Source organism: Hyperolius riggenbachi, chromosome 4 (assembly GCF_040937935.1).
Source record: "Hyperolius riggenbachi isolate aHypRig1 chromosome 4, aHypRig1.pri, whole genome shotgun sequence".
Taxonomy (NCBI): Eukaryota; Metazoa; Chordata; class Amphibia; order Anura; family Hyperoliidae; genus Hyperolius; species Hyperolius riggenbachi.
Window position 1 is genome coordinate 488119235 of NC_090649.1, and position 18367 is coordinate 488137601.

Below are 18367 nucleotides of genomic sequence, written 5' to 3' on the forward strand. Positions count from 1 at the left end.
GGAGGAGTGGAATAGACTGTCTCTCTAAGGTTGCAGCTCATAGAAGCGACAGCCTGCGGTGCATGAAGAGGTCTGGACTTCAGACCGGCAGGAACTTAAAGAAAACCTGTAATAACTCCAGCACCCCCAGCCTACGCTGGACACAATTACCGTAAGCAATTTTATTCATTATATTATTGTCACTACAGGTCATCTTTAAAGAGAAACTGTAGTGAAAACAGGACTGAATAAAATTTCTTATTTTTTTTAAGCCCAATCTACACGATACGATTCTTTCTGCGATACGATTACGATTCTATTTACGATCCGATCCAATCCAACATGTCCGTTTGGGATTCGAATTTGCTATTGCAAAACAATGGCAAATCGAATTGAATCAAATCGAATCCTGATCGGACATGTTGGATTTAATAGGAACGTAAATAGAATCGTAATTGAATCGCACAAAGAATCGTATCGTGTAGATGGGTCTTTACAGTGGTGATTTATAGATTATTTAGTCAGTGTTTGCTCATTGTAAAATGTTTCCTCTCCCTGATTCACATTCTGAAATGTATCACTTGGCGACATCTTTAGCTCTGTAATTGGAAAAATTGGGAGACCAAAAACCATATCCTCAATGGTGCACAACAACACCAATAATATAACCATATAAGTAACAAACAAACAAATACAGAACATTTATATCGCGCTTTTCTCCTGGCGGACTCAAAGCGCCAGAGCTGCAACCACTAGGGTGTGCTCAGTAGGCAGTGGCAGTGTTAGGAAGACTTGCTCAAGGTCTCCTACTGAATAGGTGCTGGCTTACTGAACAGGCAGAGCCAAGAGTCGAACCCCGGTCTCATGTGTCAGAGGCAAAGCCCTTAACCATTACACTATACAAGGATATATATATAGTAAAAAAGTATTTTTGAAGAGACAAAGTTTCAAAATGATCTTAAATTTTAATGTATCAGAAAGTTCTTTTGCAAAAACAGAGTTCACAAATCTTCAAGCGAATTCATCTTTGCAAACAGCATCCCATTATCAAGTACAAAAGACAGATGTTGAAATATGCAATTGTTTAAAAAGGCGACGACGTTGACTTGTTTCAGAGTAACCTTCTTCAGGCCTTCACAAACAATTGTAATCTGTAATATACATGACAAAAATTGGGACGGGAACCATCTGGACAAAATCAAACCAGGAAACACCACTTAAGACTACCATTGGACACAGCACACAGGCAAGTTACACCAGGAGAGACCTGTGTGCTGTGTCCAATGGTAGTCTAAGTGGTGTTTCCTGGCTTGATTTTGTCCAGATGGTACCCGTCCCAATTTTTGTCATGTATATTACAGATTTCTGATACATTAAAATTTAAAATCATCTTGAAACTTCTTTGTCTCTTCAAAAATACTTTTTTTTTTACTATATATCCTTCGACTTATATGAACATCTTTAGTCCTGCCAGGTGATCTGTATGGAATGTTCGTTACTAAGAGTTCTATGCACAGAGGGAGATGCTGCTTGCTTGGCAGTCGGAAACAGATGTTATTTCCCACAATGCCCTGATTGGAATAAAGTTTAATCCTGTGCTTAAGTTGCTCTTTAACCTCCTTAGCGGTATGCCCAACACTGTGTCAGGCATACCGCTCTATGGCCCCAGGAGTCCCCCATAAAGAAATAAAAGTGCCAAATGGCTGTAAATCCTCTAGCTTGCACTAGGCTAGCTAGTAAGTGTCCGGCACCCCCGATTGCCGCCGCTCCCCCGTTTATACGTTATCCCCCATGGATCCAGCGATCGTGCAGCCTCCCCGGACAGCTTCGGTCTCTCTATAGGGAGGATCGGGTTTGCGCATGACGTCACGACGTCGGCGACGTGATCTGCGATCCTCCCCATAGTGTAGACCGGAGCTGTGCTGGGAGGCTGCGCCGATTGCTGGATCCAGGCTGGGTAATGTATAAACGGGGTGGGGGGGGGGGGGTTGGGGGGGGTTGGGAGATCAGCAGCAATCGGGGGGGGGGGGGGGGAGGGGGGTGCCGGACACTTCTAGCTAGCCTAGTGCTAGGTAAAGGATTTACAAACATTTAGCACTTTTATTACAAAATCAGGCAAAAAGTAACAACCTCCTGAGCAGCGTAACGCTCAGGAGGTTAAAGAACAACTGAAGAGTTATATGGAGGCTGCCATGTTTATTTCCTTTTAAACAATACCAGTTGCCTGGCAGCCCTGCTGGTCCTCTACCTCTAATACTGTTAGCCATAGACCTGGAACAAGCATGCAGCAGATCAGGTGTTTCTGACATTATTGTCATATCGGACAGATTAGCTGCATGCTTGTTTCTGGTGTGAGTCAGACACTACTGCTGCCAAACAGATCAGCAGGGCTGCCAGGCAACTGGTATTGTTTAACCTTTTTCCGACCGCGTCACGCCGATGGGCGTGGCCGCGGCGGCAGCCCCAGGAGCGCCTAACGCCGATTGGCGTAAAGTCCTGGGGCTGTAATTTGCATGAGATCGCGCGCACGCATCTCCTGCTTGGGGGGCGGAGCTCCGCCCCGCCTTCAGTCTCCGAGCGGCTATTGCCGCTCGGGAGACTGTTAGACGGCGGTCACGCCGTCTATTTACACTGTGCGGCGCTGCGATCAGCAGCAGCGCTGCACTGGGGACAGCCGTGTGACACGGCTATCCCCATGGGGGACAAGAGAGCCATCGGCTCTCATAGGCAGAAGCCTATGACAGCCGATCGCCGTAATTGGCTGGCTGTGGGGAGGGAGGGAGGGTAGAGCTTTAAAGAAACAGGGATTTTGATTAAAAAAAAAACAACAACAATAATATTTGTTATAAAAAAAACAAACATGGGGGGAGCGATCAGACCCCACCAACAGAGAGCTCTGTTGGTGGGGAGAAAAGGGGGGGATCACTTGTGTGCTGTGTTGTGCGGCCCTGCAGCTTGGCCTTAAAGCTGCAGTGGCCCAATTTTACTAAAAATGGCCTGGTCACTAGGGGGGTTTAGCCCTGCAGTCCTCAAGAGGTTAAAAGGAAATAAACACGGCAGCCTCAATATACCTCTCTGTTCACTTCAGAAGAGCCAATCTTCTACAAGGAAAAAAGTCTGTGAGACAAAGTCCAAATTAATATGCCAACCATGGAACAGCCAAAGCAGAGGACAGAAAGTAGAGCATGGAAGCAGATGGTTTGATTTAACATAAATAAAGTTTATTTACAAAAAAGCATACACCATATAAACAAAAGAGGTCTGGCTTCTCTCCATAGAATCTTCATGTATCGTGTCGGGAGAGCTCCGATCCAGCAAGACGAAGCTCCTTGTGTAGGAAGGAGAGATGCATTCCCACCTGCAGTAAACAAATAGGATTATACCTGATACCAGAGCAGGGACAAGGTCCTCCAGCACCCTAGGCTGAGACACCAAAGTGCGCCCCTCCATCCCTCCCACCCCAGCAGTCACACACTGATTGCTATTAGACTAAGAGGCGCCACAGGGCCCACAACCTCCCCAACAACTTAATATTTAGTTATCTGGCTTGCAGTCACTGCCATGTATCCCCTTTTCTTATTTCTTTTTGCTTAATACACAATTAGGAATGACAGCTGAATGAATTGTGCGCCCCCTCCTACACTGCGCCCTGAGGCTGGAGCCTCTCCAGCCTCTGCCTCGGCCCGGCCCTGCCTGATACCGATCTTCCAATGCTACGCGGTGTGTGTTCATCGAGCGGACCACAGCCCCATCACATACCTTCTGCAGGGACTCCTCCCAGGGCAGGGAGTCGCAGTGGCTCCCGCCAGGACGGACATCTAGCAATATATTGGGAGTCCTGGAACCTGAAAGCAAATAATACACCCATATCAGTGATCGGGATTATCAATGAGATGCAATTTTTTCCAAAATTATGCACATTTTATGCAAATGTTATAATGCAGTTTTAAAATGGACCAATCAGTTTAAACCCAGGTTTAAATTTATACAGTAGGTCTATTTTCAAGCTGAAGATATTTTAATAAAAATTTGCATACATTTGTATGAACTTTAATATTAAAGTGGACCTGAACTCTTGCACAGGACACAAGGAAAACATAACAGCAATGCACCCTGTATGTATTTAAAGAGTTTAGCCTATGTAATTCTGCCTCATTTGTGTCTAACCCAGGCATGGGCAAACTTGGCCCTCCAGCTGTTAAAGGGAACCAGAGACGCCAGAATAAAGATTTTATACATACCTGGAGCTTCCTCCAGCCCCATAAGCGATGATCGATCCAACGCTGCCGTCCGCCGCTTCCTGTATCAGCCGGATCCCGTAGTTTCGGCCAGTCGGCATCAGCACGCGGCCAATTGTCTGCATCACACGGGCTCTCAGCATACCCTTACGCGTGTGGCTGCATACTTCGCAACCGCACGCGTAAGGGTATGCTGGGAGCCCCTGCTCAAGCGGACAATTGGCCGCGTCCGCCAGAAGTGACGGGACCCGGTACCGGCAGATCCAGGAAGCGGAGGACGGCGGCGTGGGAGCGATCCGTGCATATGGGTCTGGAAGAAGCCCCAGGTATGTATAGAATCTTTTTTCTTTTTATATGTCCAGCGTCTCTGGTTCCCTTTAAAGAGTAACTGTCAGGCTGCAGAAGCTAATTTAAACCTCTATTCTCCTGTGTTAAACAGTTTAGAAGGAAGCCCAAAAGCCATTAGTGAAGATAAAAATCTCAGTTACCTTTGATGTGTGCTTATCTTAAAGGCTGTTATAGACCCATAAGGACGCAAGCCGCATACTAAACTGCAAAGCATTCTGGGGCCCTCCCCTCGGCTGCTAATGAGACGTTACAGCAGCTTCTAATCAGTCCAGCGCGTAGCACTGATAAATCTCCGGGCAGAGTACACTGCAGGAGTCAGCTATTGTTCCTAGCCACATGGCTCATTAATATTCACTGCACACTGTGTTGTTCAAGTACCAGCTTTTCTGTGATCAGGAAGCAGGCAGGACATGACGACACATTTGACAGACAAACATGGAGCCTGCCATGAGCTGTCAGGAGCATCAATCTCTGCATATACTATATACAAATTCTGTGAAATCCAAACGTGGACAGTGAAATGCATATGTAATGTAAGTACAGCCAATCTTTAGCTACTGATATATGTGTTTATTTTCTCTGAGACCTTATACCTAACAGCTCCTCTTTAAGAAACTACAGCACATTTGCCTTTATGAGTCATGACTGTGGCTGTAAAGACTACTGCAATGCATTTTGGGTCTTGTAGTTCCTTAACAGCTGGAGGACCAAGTTTGCCCATGCCTGGTCTAATCACTAGTTGTAATTTGATCTCCCCCATGTCACATGACTGCCTATGGCAGATAAGCCCATTTGAAAGCACAGGCTGTAAACAATATGTCTGCTTCCATGAATCAGGAAGTAGAAATACTGGAGATTTATTTTAGGATTTGTATCAGCTGTAACAAAGAAATGTTCTTTGTTTAAAGGTTATTCTGCTGTTGTGTATCTTTTAGAGCAGAGGAAGTTCTGAGTTCAGGTCCACTTTAACCTCCTTAGCGGTATGCCCGACACTGTGTCAGGCATACCATTCTGTGGCCCCAGGAGCCCCTCATAATTAAATATTTGTGCCAAATGACTGTAAACCCTCTAGCTAGCACTAGGCTAGCTAGTAAAAGTATTGGCCGCTGCTCCCCTGTGTCCCCCCCCCCCCTGGATCCAGCGATCGGCGCAGCCTCCCTGCACAGCTCTGGCCTCTATATGGGGAAGATTAGGTTTGCGCATGACGTAGGCGACGTCATGTGCGATCCTCCCCATAGAGAGACCGGAGATGTCAGGGGAGGCTGCGCCGATCGCTGGACCAAGGCTGGGTAATAAATAAATGGGGGAGTGGCGGGGATCGGAGGGTGCCGGACACTTCTTCTAGCTAGTCTAGTGCTAGCTAGAGGGTTTACGGTCATTTGGCACATTTAATAATCGGGCAAAAAGTAACAAAACCTTCTGAGCGGCTCAGGAGGTTAAAGGGCTGGCTTTTTCCTTCGTGCACAAGCAGCTTAGTGTTACTGACCATGATTGCGCATGTGCAGTAGGGTCGCGCTTGAACACAGGCGGAAGCACAGACAGGAAGAGGAGGAAGCACATCGGGAGAGAGTTACCTGGGCAGAGCTCCTGCAGTCTATTCACAGCTGCTGATAAGGACTAATTAGACATTTTGATCTGACTAAACAAACACAGAGATGTGAATTTCTTCTGCAACCATACGTGGAATAAAGACTTTTCATTGTGTGACGTGCAAGAGTTCCGGTCTTAAAGTAAGTATCTAACTTTTTTTTCTCGTCACAGGTTTGCTTTAAGATTAGGAATATGATGGCAGACGTGCAAAAAACAGCTGACAAAGTGGTTTAGATAAAAATACCAGGCTAGTAGTGAAGGTAATATTAGTACTATACTTTTAGCCATAGACCCTGAACAGGTATTCAGATCAAATGTTTCTAAATCTGACAAGTGTCAGGTGTGTGATTCAGACACTACTGCAGTCAAAAGATCAACAGGACTGGCAGGTAACTGGCATTGTTTAAAAGGAAATAAATATGGCAGCCTCCAGATCACCTCCGCCTCAGGTTCCCTTTAAAGGGACACTTAAGTCAAAAAAAAAAAAAGTTTTACTCACCTGGGGCTTCCAATAGCCCCCTGCAGCTGTCCGGTGCCCTCGCTGTCTCCCTCCGATCCTCCTGGCCCCGCCGGCAGCCACTTCCTGTTTCGGTGACAGGAGCTGACAGGCTGGGGATGCGAGTGATTCTTCGCGTTCCTGGCCACAATAGTGCCATCTATGCTGCTATAGCATATATCATATACCATATAGCAGCATAGAGGGTGCTAATGTGTCTGGGAACGCGAAGAATCACTCGCGTCCCCAGCCTGTCAGCTCCTGTCACTGAAACAGGAAGTGGCTGCCGGCGGGGCCAGGAGGATCGGAGGGAGACGGCGAGGGCACCGGACAGCCCTAGGTGAGTAAAACTAATTTGTTTTGTTTGACTTAAGTGTCCCTTTAAGGGTCAAAAAAGGAAATTTTGCCCTGAGCTCAGACTCCACCTTTCTGCAGCTCCTACCTGTTCACATACCTGGCTGATCAGAACTTTGTTGGTGCTGCTCCACCGCTGTCCTGAGCTTCCTTACGTAGCTGAGCACTCCATTCAGAGGGACGCGCTGGTCGTTCTCGTACGCCGTGATCAGAAGGGAAGGACAATTCTAAAAATCCCAAAATACCAGGAAAATTACACGTTAGACCAAACAGGCTGATCTTTCACCTGGCTCCGAACAGGTCACAGCAAAGCTTTCAGCCTCTCTCACGCAGGATGAGGACCCCGGAATTTCAGCTACAATTAGTCTATTGTTAACTCGGCTTCACACATTTCGGCTCGACATAAAAAGAAATGACAACAAAAGTGCTCCTGACTGTTGTGACAAGTTACTGCCGCAAAAGGGCTCAGAGGCCACACGTCGTCAGGGAACGTTATTCACTGCATGACGGCTGAAAACCCAACAAGCACACAGAACAAACATCACCTCGCTAAAAAGAGTGAACTTCTGGACAACTTTGTGAGGCCGAACGACAGGAAACCAGCACTGGGAGGATACCAAGTGCTGACCCAGCTGAAGCATGCCATCTGTCCAGCGGTCATGGTCACGTCTAGCCTTGTCTTGTGGAAGTGGGCCCTGCTGACCATGGTGGTGAGATAAGGCACCAAAAAATAAGTTTTTGTTACAGGGGCGTACATAGAGGGGAGAGCAACACCTGCGATCGCAGCGGGGCCCAGAGCTGTTTTGGGATGCTGACTGCTAACCTTCCCTTCCTCCAATACAGGGACCATCCTGCAGATCAGGTGTATTAAACTTATTGCAGAAAAACACACAACAATGACAACAAAACATTTGTAAAGCACTTTTCTCCCGTAGGACCCAAAGCACATAAGATTGTCTCAGATCAGTGCATGGTGTTGTGTACAGGGGAAAAAGTTATGTGTTCATAAATGCCGGGGCGGGGGGGTTAACTCACATTATAAAGGGGCTGACTTTGCATAAGAGGGTAGAGATTATGCCAATTCAAGACACCAAATCTTTTGTAGTTAAAGAATGACCACCCAACAACCAAATACATCAAATTAGGGGGTTAGTGTGCGAGCTCGCACATTCCGGCATAGGTTTTCAACACTCAGTATGTGTACTTCAAGGGGTATTTATGTTGGGCTCGGGGGATACCTGAACTCAGTCAATCTAGTATGGTAGTTAAGTGAACCTCCGGACTAAAAATCTACTCCGCAGCACTGAAAAGGCTTGGTGTTTCTTTAACAGTTTCACAGCATTAGAACTTTGTTTTTCTTACCAAAGTCTCATTTTTAGTTGAATTTTTAGCTAAGGAGCACTCATCAAAGAAAAAAAGCATGGGCTTTTTTTCCCTAATGCTGTGCAGAGCATGATGGGATTTCCTAAGTTGTTATTCACGTTGCCTAGCAACTGGGAGAGGTGCTCAGCACACAGGACAGTTGGAACTGTGTCTCATGCTCCCTGTCACCTCCTTTCAACCAAAAAGATGGCTGCCCTAATGAAATCAAACATTTGCCTGTTCTTTTAAAACAGTGTGGGTAAGAGATTATATTAGCTATCTATCTTAATTAACATAACTAATGTAACTTAATGACAGTATGCTTATTTAGGCTGGAGTTCCTCTTTAAGGATGATCAGTGAGATGCAAATTGTTCAGAAATTATGTACCTTTTAGGCAAATGTATGCAGTTTGCAAATGGACCAATCAATTTAAACCCCGGTTTAAACCGAGGCATAAAAATTTGCATAAATTTACTCGGAACAATTTTCATATCTGTGATCATTTGCATACAAATCTCACTCAAATCCAACTTCTTCACATTTCATTGAACATCCCAACTTGCACATAAAGTAACCTGATAAAAGAGACACTGAAGCAAAAAAAAAATTATGATATAATGAATTGGTTGTGTAGTACGAATAATTACTAGAAAATTAGTAGCAAAGAAAATACTCTCATATTTTTATTTTCAGTTATATCGTTTTTTTAAATAACATTGCATCATTCTCTAATATTTGCATTTTACACGCTACTCAGCATTATAAATGATTTTACAGAGCAGGCTAGTGAACTTTTGAACTGTCCTCTGCAGCAAAAAAAAAAAAAAAAAAAAATACAGTGCCAGACACTTGAGATAATAATCTTTTGAAGACAGAGCTCTCTGCGACTTTCAAAGTCGATAGCACTTCAACCAAGCAGCGGCGTGCAATCTCATGTTGAGAGTGCCTGTAACATTTTCGGCACAAGCAAAAAGGCGGGATTAAAAATTTCACATGCATGCATGGGACTTCATGGACTTATTCTACAGGAGGAAGGGCTGGACAGTGGCAGGTAGAGGCATGAGCAACTCCAAACAGGACTCCTAACATGGCGACAATAAACAACCCACAAACCATGATACTTACATCCGGGACACAAGGTGCACACCATTCTATAGTAGCTATGTTAAGAGTGTTCCTACCTGGGCTTTGATATTCTGGTAAGGACAATAAGACTGTATGCAGTGATAGTGTTCTTTGTTGTGCAGGGGATTGCCCCATTCTTCCTGCTCCTCTATCGTCAGGGGTAACGATGTGTCCATCATGGTGTTCAGAACATCCAGGAAAGGAGCCTGGAAAACAAACAGTATGGAAAATAACAGCTACCTATATTTTACAGTGCTTGGATGCTTACATTAAAAGCAATCCTTCCAACAATGCTTTTATCAACCCTGCTCTTGCAAGCTTACAATCCGGAGGCCTCAATTCACTAAAGGGCAGTTCGGTAAAAGAATTAAGGTCGGTAAAATACAGCATGTGGATGGTACACCCCCCAGACATGGCAGACGTCTAGGGGGGGACTAGCCACGCTGTCCCCCCCAAAGGATAGATTCCCTAACTTTGCTAATACCCACCTGTAAGTGCAAAATGCATGTCCTGGGAGCGAACAAACCGACAGTGGGGCCAGGGGAAGCGCAGTCACTGCTAAAAGTTTCTGTTAACAGCTGTGATAAGAATCCCGGACTGAGCATTCAGTCTGGCTTTGCAGGGAATAATTATAGCTGAGTCATTATAGCAGAGCCACAAGGGGGCAGGCTTGGAAAGACACCAAAGACAGACTCAGCTATAATCTTTCCATAGCAAAGCTAGACTGAGTGCTCAGTCGGGGATTCTTATCAGAGGTGATAACAGTCAGATTAAACAGAGAACAATGAAACAAACAGCAGATTAGGTGTTTACTGTCATGTTCCCACTGATTTATAAGGTAAAATACATGCGGGTGCTTCGTCTCTGGTTCTCTTTAACTGACCCAACTTTATTACCATCGATTACCAGTAAACTGATATATAAAATTTAGAAAAAGTAATGATAATAAAAATGGATCTGTGTGGTTCGAATGCTAAAACTACATTGTTTGATTCTGAATTCTTTTTGATATGCATGGCGATGGGTGTGGTTAAAGGTGCGGACAAGGCATGTCTTAAAGTGTCCTCCTTTCTTATCTCAAAAAGTTGGGAGGTATGGAGATGGCACCTTTGTGTGTGGATGATGCTGGTTCATGAACTCGCGCATGCTCGGTAAGAAACAGGAAGTAAAATAAATCTGAGTAAAAATAATAAATAAAATGTGGTTACCTCCAGGATCATTGCTCGGAAAAGCTCAGGAGAAGAATTGTACAGCGCCCCAGCAAGGACTCCTCCAGCGCTGGCAGCCATCACTGCTGTATAACAGGGCTGTGACAACCCCAGACGATGCATGTGGTTTATACAAGCCTGGAGGTCGCGTAGTCCGTTCTGTTTTTTACCCAGAATCCCCTGCTTATGCCAATGGCAGCCCAGTTCACCACCACCCCTGCAAGGAGAAAACAAGTTTACACAAGGGATATCGATAGTGGGGCAGATTTATCAAAACCAGTGCAAGGAAAACTGGTGCCACACAGGTGAATAAAAACTGCAGTTACTCATGAGTAACCAATCAAAATCCTTGATCTGGGCATCTACTCCACTTCTTCCTCCAATTTTCCTTAAAGTGAACATCCAGACTAAAACTCTACTCGGCAGCACTGTAAAGGCTTGGTGTTTCTTTAACAGTTTCACATCATCAGAACTTTGTTTTTCTTACCCAATCCTCATTTTTAGCTGCACAGAAGAAAACTGCCCGGGCATTTTTCCCCTGATGCTGTTCAAAGCATGATGGGATTTATGATGTTGTTCTTGTTCTACTGTTTTGGTGCACATTTAAAAAAAAAAAAAAAAACCTTTTTGGATTTGAGATTTGAAGCCTAGACCGCGCAGCTGCGAGGGGTGATCAGGACACAGGACAGTTGTAACTGTGTCTCATGCTCCCTGTCACCTCCTTTCAACCAAAAAGATAGCTGCCCCATGAAAAAGATGGCTGCTCCTATGAAATCACAAACATTTGCCTGTTCTTTTAAAACAGGTAGGACAAAAGGGGAAGGGGAGACAGGAGGAAGTGCAGGAATTTGTCACCTCTCTTAATGACAACGCCTGCAATCTCCAGTTTACACACACATGGCAGGACAAAAGTGTTCATTATCTGGATGTCACCCTGGTGGGAGATACAGTTTCCAAATCCATCAGGACATACACGTATAGAAAATCCTGCGCGGGTAACTCGACTCTGAGGGCAGGCAGCTGTCACCCTGAGCATACGATCCGGGCTATTCCGGTGGGTGAATTTATTCGGGCCCGCCGGAACTGTTCGGATCCAGAGAGTTTGGACAAGGAATTTGCGGAGGTTGGGAGGCGCCTGTCTGAAAGAGGTTATCCACATTGGATGATAGAGAGAGGCAGAAAACGTGCCCGCTCTATTCCTCGGACTAACCTGGTACGTGATAAGACGCCTGTGCGCACTTCGGGGGGATGTCCCTTTTTTGTCACTACCTACAGTTCTGAATATACCAAGGTTGTTCAGACTATAAAGAAATATCTCCCGGTTTTAGAGGGAGACGACGCTTTGCGTCCTCTCCTTCAGAATGGTATCAAATTTGCCAGTCGCCGGGCTCTGACTTTGGGCAGTCTCCTGTCGCCCAGTCTTTTTACCTCTGTTCCACAGACTTCGACTTGGTTATCTGTGAAGGGCTCATATAGGTGTGCTGTTGCAACTTGTCGTCATTGCTCTGTGCATGGCCAGACCCGCACCATCCGATCATGTACCACGGGGATTTATTTTACTATGAAACATTTCATCAATTGTGGGACAAAAAAATGTGATTTGGTGACGTGTTTGGCATGCTCACTGCAGTATGTGGGTTGCACCACCAGACCCCTTAGGGCTAGGATTTCAGAGCATTTCTTGGGGGCCGGGTGGTCTACCACACACATATCTAATGTGGCTAAACACTTCAGAAGTGTTCATGGAGGTAACATGTCCTCTTTCTCCTTCCAGGGCATAGAGAGGGTATTTTTGCCTAAGAGAGGAGGGGATTTTCAAGCCCTAATTAAGAAGAGAGAGGCGTTCTGGATCTTTCGCTTGGAGACAAGAGCCCCACGAGGTTTAAATGCGAGATGGGACTTGGCACTCATTACATCTTAGTTGTTTATCCTTTGGGTTTGATTCCCCTAATGTTTTTGGGACATTACCATTATTATTGTGTATCCCCAGTGTATCTTTCATGTCTTACCTTCAGATCAATTTTTGCATATCATTACTTATATACATTATGTATGTTCTGATTGCAGTATTTGGGTACTTCTAGCAAACCAATCTTTTATGCAGTGTTCTCCTCTGAGGTAATGAAGACCTTTTTCTCTTTTATATTTCGTTGTTTCTTAAATTGCATTTTATTTTAGCATTTGTAACATGAGGAGGGGGTGGAGGTTGTATTTTGCTCGGCTCCACCCTTTAGTAGGTGGATCTGGGCCAACCACTCCCCTTACCATGTCTTTTAAAACTTGTGATGATTTTGCCATAATCATGCTATGATTAAGGACCATTGTAGGTCCGAAACATGTTAGCTGAGTGTTTCTGTGGCGTTTCCGGGACAAGTCCCTAATAAATAGTTGGAGTGACTTTGAAGCGGACCAAACCTTCTTTTGTCCTACCTTGACCTTGGGTTGGCTACCCAGGTCCAGCTCGGTTACCATCACAAGTGTAGCAGTATCCCACTTTTTTCTTTTAAAACAGGGTGGGTAAGAGATTATATTACCTATCTATTTTAATTAACATAACTAATGTAACGTAATGACAGTATGTTTGTTTAGGCTGAAGTTCCCCTTTTAACTTGTTTTTTATAAATCTGTCCCATTGTGTCCCATGTTTTGTTTTATAATTATAATAGCTAAACACTGAGAAATAATGCATTTTTTCTTCTTCTTATTCCCATCCTATTAAAATGCATATTACATGGAAATATAATAATACTTAGCAAAAAGTACCACAAAACAAGGTATGGATCATTTAGGTGTGATAAGTAGTAATAAAGTTATTGGTGAATTAATGGTAGGAGTATGAAATGTAGAAAATTGCTCTAGTTTTAATAAGGGGATATAACCTAGGGTAAGGAAATGGTTAAAAGGTCAACAAAGAAGCTTGGAAACGGAGATGGGTTGGGCTAAGCTTGAGTTTACAGGAAAAGGTCACAATCTGCATTGGGATGAGTGAACATGTAACATACATATTGGGTAAAGCTATGTTTACATGATGGATTAAACCGCTTTAGGGACGTCTGACCGACCTCAATATTCTTACTCACCACAACCTCTGGAAGCTGCTCCTGTCTTGCGCTGCACATTGTTCCTCCTACCCCCTCCATACCAACATTGATAGCCTCTAGGCTAGTGATGGGTCTGTTCAGAACACAGCGCCCAACTGTATGTGTGTACGAGGCCCAACTCAACTTCAAAACTGCATTCAATTTCTTCCAAAATAGTGGACTCTCTGCTGAGCAGTGTACTGAGGGATGGGGTGTGACATGGCTCCGACAAGAGGGCTTCAGTATATCTAGCAAGATCATTTATGAACACCAATGCATTTTGCGGGTCTTTGCCAACTTCCTCAGGCCAAATAAAGTGCAGAAGGGTTTCATGAGCCAGGTGGCAGAGGTTCTCTGTCTCTTGAAATCTTTTGGCGCTTTATTTGGCCTGAGGAAGTGGGCAGAGACCTATGAAACGCGTTGCCTGTGTTTATTAAAAATTCATTAGATGTATCTATTTGAATTTGTCATTGAGGTAAGCACCATTCCCCTTTTATTTGTTTTTAACTCCGTTTTATAAACTCCTGTGCCCCCTTTGTGCTTGTTTCCCTCCCTGCGAGGGCGAGTCTGGTCACCACATGGCTAATGTCACATGCCAGGACCTTGCTGCGGTTTTTCATGAGTGCGACCCTCACCACCCTCTCTGGGTACCAAAGTAGAGTCGGGTTTGCGCATCTCACAAGCTTCCAGTGGTTGGTTGCTCTCTATGCAGTCTATTTGTGTGAATATTTTTTATATACAGTACTTTGTGACGTACTGCATTTGGGCTCCCGTGGTCTCTGTGTTTTCTTCTTAGGGTGCATTGCTCAACGTTCCACACAGTTCTACAATGTTTTGTTTTTTACACTTTGGACATTACCTGACATGACAATAAGCCAATATCCAGCCGTCTTCCACCAGCAATCTATTCTCAGCTTTGAAACTCATGTTCAGGTCCATCCCGTAGGCGCCATACACGTGGACCAGGAGAGGCCTCTGTCGGAGGGCAAGCTCATCACCCACTCTGCAGATGATGGTAACTGGCACCTGCGTACTGTCCTGTCATCAGCAGCAGCAGCAGCAAACAGAAATACGATAAACCACAAATATAACTCAAGACTGAAAACAAAAAGTCAGAAACCGCGTTCCTAAAGAGATTAAAGGGGCACTACAGCGAAAAACTGTAAAATTTAAAATATGTGCAAACATATACAGATAAGTACATTTAGATAAAAAGTACATTTTTTCCAGAGTAAAATGAGCCATAAATTACTTTTCTCCTATGTTGCTGTCACTTACAGTAGGTAGTAGAAATCTGGCAGAAGCGACAGGTTTTGAACTAGTCCATCTCTTCATGGGGGGATTCTCAGGGATATATTTATTTTCAAAAGCACTTAGTGAATGGCAGTTGCTCTGTCCAACTGCCAAAAAAAAACTGCGTAGCGAGCAGGAAAGTTGGCCAGCATTATTGTTTAAATCCTTTCTAGGGAATATCTTTATAAAGAATAAAAGCCTTGCTAAGAATCCCCTATGAAGAGATGGACTAGTCCAAAACCTGTCGCTTCTGTCAGATTTCTACTACCTACTGTAGTGCCCCTTTAAAGCAGTGATGTAACCCCCCCCCCCCTTCGCCCCAAACAAAAAACTTTGATAGGGCACCTCAATATTCCCACCCCTTTCCCATCTTGATAACCCTCAAAGCCTGGCGCTTTTCTGCTATTAGGGATGGCCAATTAGATGCAAATAATTTCAAATTGATGCAAAATTTTCTATGCAAATGTATTCAGCTTCAAAATGAACCAATCAAATCCTACTGAGGTAAAAATTTAATTGGTCCATTTTGAAGCTGAATTTGCATAATCCTGCGTCAACTCAAAAATATTTGCATTTCATTGACCATGCCTATCTGCTAAGATTCATAACAAGTGCAACTATCTTGAACCCTTCACTTGCTTTAGGGCCCTTTCTACACTTAATGCATTTTAATGCTTTGCGTTGAGTTGAGATGCGTCGCAGATATTTTTGCAGATGCCAAAATGCAACTCAACTCAACACATTAAAGAGAACCTGTAACCAAAAAAGTCCCCCCTGGGGGGTACTCACCTCGGTAGGGGGAAGCCTCAGGGTCCCAATGAGGCTTCCCCCTCCCCTGTAGCTGCAGGCAATCCAGCGCTGGCTCCCCTGAAGTGTCCCAGAATCCTCCCTCGACAAGGCTGACAAGCTCTGATTTATTTACCTTTCCTAGCTCCGGCGGGGGCGCTGTTGCGGCTCTCCGCACAGAGATAGGTGAAAATAGCCGATCTCTGTCGGGTCCGCTCTACTGCGCAGGCGACTTGCGCCTGCGCAGTAGAGCGGCCTGACAGCGATCGGCTATTTCCGCCTATCTCAGAGCGGAGAGCCGATACTGCGCCTGTGCTGGAACGGTAAATATTTACATCCCTACCGTTCCATAAGCTTTTTTGCCACTGCTGTGGGACCGAGGAGGACGCGGGAAGCCTCAATCAGATCCGGAGGCTTCCCCCACCCGAGGTGAGTACCCCCCAGGGGAACTTTTTCTCATTACAGGTTTTCTTTAAGTGTACAAGGGCCCTCAATGACTCGTATGAATGAGGTCTACCTTCACTCATCCTTTAAACGCCATAAGTAAATTCATACAAACCTCGCTTTCAGCTTTCAGTCGTAAAACTTGGCAAATATCGCTCTTCTCACTGGGATGATCAGCCTCTACCAACAATGCTTTCTCCGTCACCGAATAGGCAAACATGGCTGGGCGATGAACCGGCGACTCCAAGGAAAATCGGACCTGGTCAGCGCCTTGCTCTGGGTGGACCGCTGGTTGGACCGCACAGGCCCACGCCGGTAGCTGGACAGAGACAGGAAGCCACGCTCAACACTCTAATCTTTCAAAACACTAATTCACGTTCAGTCTCGGCAAAAATCTCCGAATTTTACGTGATGGATTTAATCTGGAAAGCAGTTTCACCTCAATTCATATGATAATTATATGTACGGATATCAGAGCAGCAGAAAAGACTTCGGAGCTCAGAACAAAACCTTGGCTGACAGTGGCATAGCGTAAATGGTTCAGCGCACTCAACTCGCTAATAACCTCTTTTTTTTATATTTAAACACTATAATGAAATTCAATCACAATTTCAATTAAAGAGCAAACTATAAAACAGGTCATGATTTTCTTGTCAAAATTAATTTTGCTCTATGACGTGATATTTAAAGTCAAATTCTTTTTTACAAAAGCAGTGGGAAAAAAAGTGTTTATTCTTCCGCTTCTCGCAAAGCGAGCGGGGCTGCGGAGACAAGCCTGATGACTGGTTTTGTCATTAAAGTGCTCGTCTCGCTGTCTAAGTTGTTCATTGCCTAAAAAGTTTAAAAAGTAGCTACTATGCTTTTTCAGGAGTGTCAAAAAGGAATGTTTTGCTTTTTTTTCCCATTACAAACATCTGAAAAAACACAAATTATCGCAAATTCTTTCTGTTCTAAGAAAGCAAACTTTTGTTATTCTTCACATCCTAGCAAGGGGGCCTTTTAGGACCATTGTAGTCCCTTACACACTCCAATGAGTTATGGGTCACCATGAGCTTGCTGGTAAGTCTGTACCTCTCGGATTACAAGCCCTACTGCATAGAGCCACAGTAATCCATGCCATGCACTGATGAGGATCAAACAATCCGAAACAGTCTGTATGCATGTTGGATTATTCTAGCTCTGTACAAATTAACAAGCTGACACATCATTGCATTCCAGCGGTTCTGGAGGTGTGTTTAGCAGTAGGAGAACAGAGGCGCCAGCAGGATAAAAGTGGATAAAAACTTTAAAATTTGCTGGGAGGAAGTGGTGGACTTACCTCCATAAAGCAGACACGAAAGACTGTCTGAATAGTAGTCACATTTATTAATTAGTACCCCAAAACAGTGCAACGCGTTTCGCAGGCCCAGCCCGCTTCATCAGGCAATAAAAGTGGGGACAAGACTGTAGACAAGAGACAGTACATTATGCTATAGTAAATTCTGCAAATTTGCATATTAATATATTGCATATCATAAAGCATACCATATGAAATAAATAGCTTCGTGGAGATGGCATAAAAGAGTTGGGTGTGCAAGTAGACAATAGGGGGTAGAGGCTATGGTGCTCGTGATAGTAATGGGCTATGGGGTGTTATTTTAAACAGATTTGCAATGAGTGGTATTGGTAATGGAAAAGGGTATATGTCAGCAAGAGTAATGGGTAATAGAGCATTGAGAAGAGAACAGGGGGCCAGAAATACAGGGTAAAGTGTGCAAATAAAATAACATAAAGAACTCACCAGAATTTCAGCAATAGCAGGTGTAGCGCCTCAGTGAAGTGGTGAGAACGCTCAGCTCCTTATATATACAGGTTCTTGCTAAAAGGGCCAATTAGATGCATGGGAGGTATTTGGTGGGCGGGGTTAGGGTGAGTGTGCGAGCAGCCAATGGGCTCTCGCCACCTGTGTTCAGTGAATTGGGTTTTTGGGAAGGGTGGGTGGGGTTAGGGCGGGCTTGTGAGTAGCCAATGGGCTCTCGCCACCTGTGTTCGGTGTATTGGGTAGTTGGGGGGCGGATACAGG

The 18367-nt window shown here is 44.6% G+C and overlaps 1 protein-coding gene across 1 annotated transcript in view; it reads right to left on the minus strand.

Moving 5' to 3' along the window:
• Positions 1-3178: 3178 nt before the first annotated feature.
• The window catches only part of PREPL (prolyl endopeptidase like), a 78267-nt gene continuing 63078 nt past the window's right edge, over positions 3179-18367 (minus strand). Inside the window, exons 9-15 of the mRNA XM_068233021.1 lie at positions 16421-16624; positions 14642-14820; positions 10703-10919; positions 9551-9700; positions 7106-7232; positions 3739-3824; positions 3179-3337 (exon numbers count right to left, since the gene is read on the minus strand). Of these exons, the coding sequence (XP_068089122.1) occupies positions 3263-3337; positions 3739-3824; positions 7106-7232; positions 9551-9700; positions 10703-10919; positions 14642-14820; positions 16421-16624 (1038 nt within the window). The 3' untranslated portion in view covers positions 3179-3262. The remainder of the gene's footprint in view (positions 3338-3738; positions 3825-7105; positions 7233-9550; positions 9701-10702; positions 10920-14641; positions 14821-16420; positions 16625-18367) is intronic.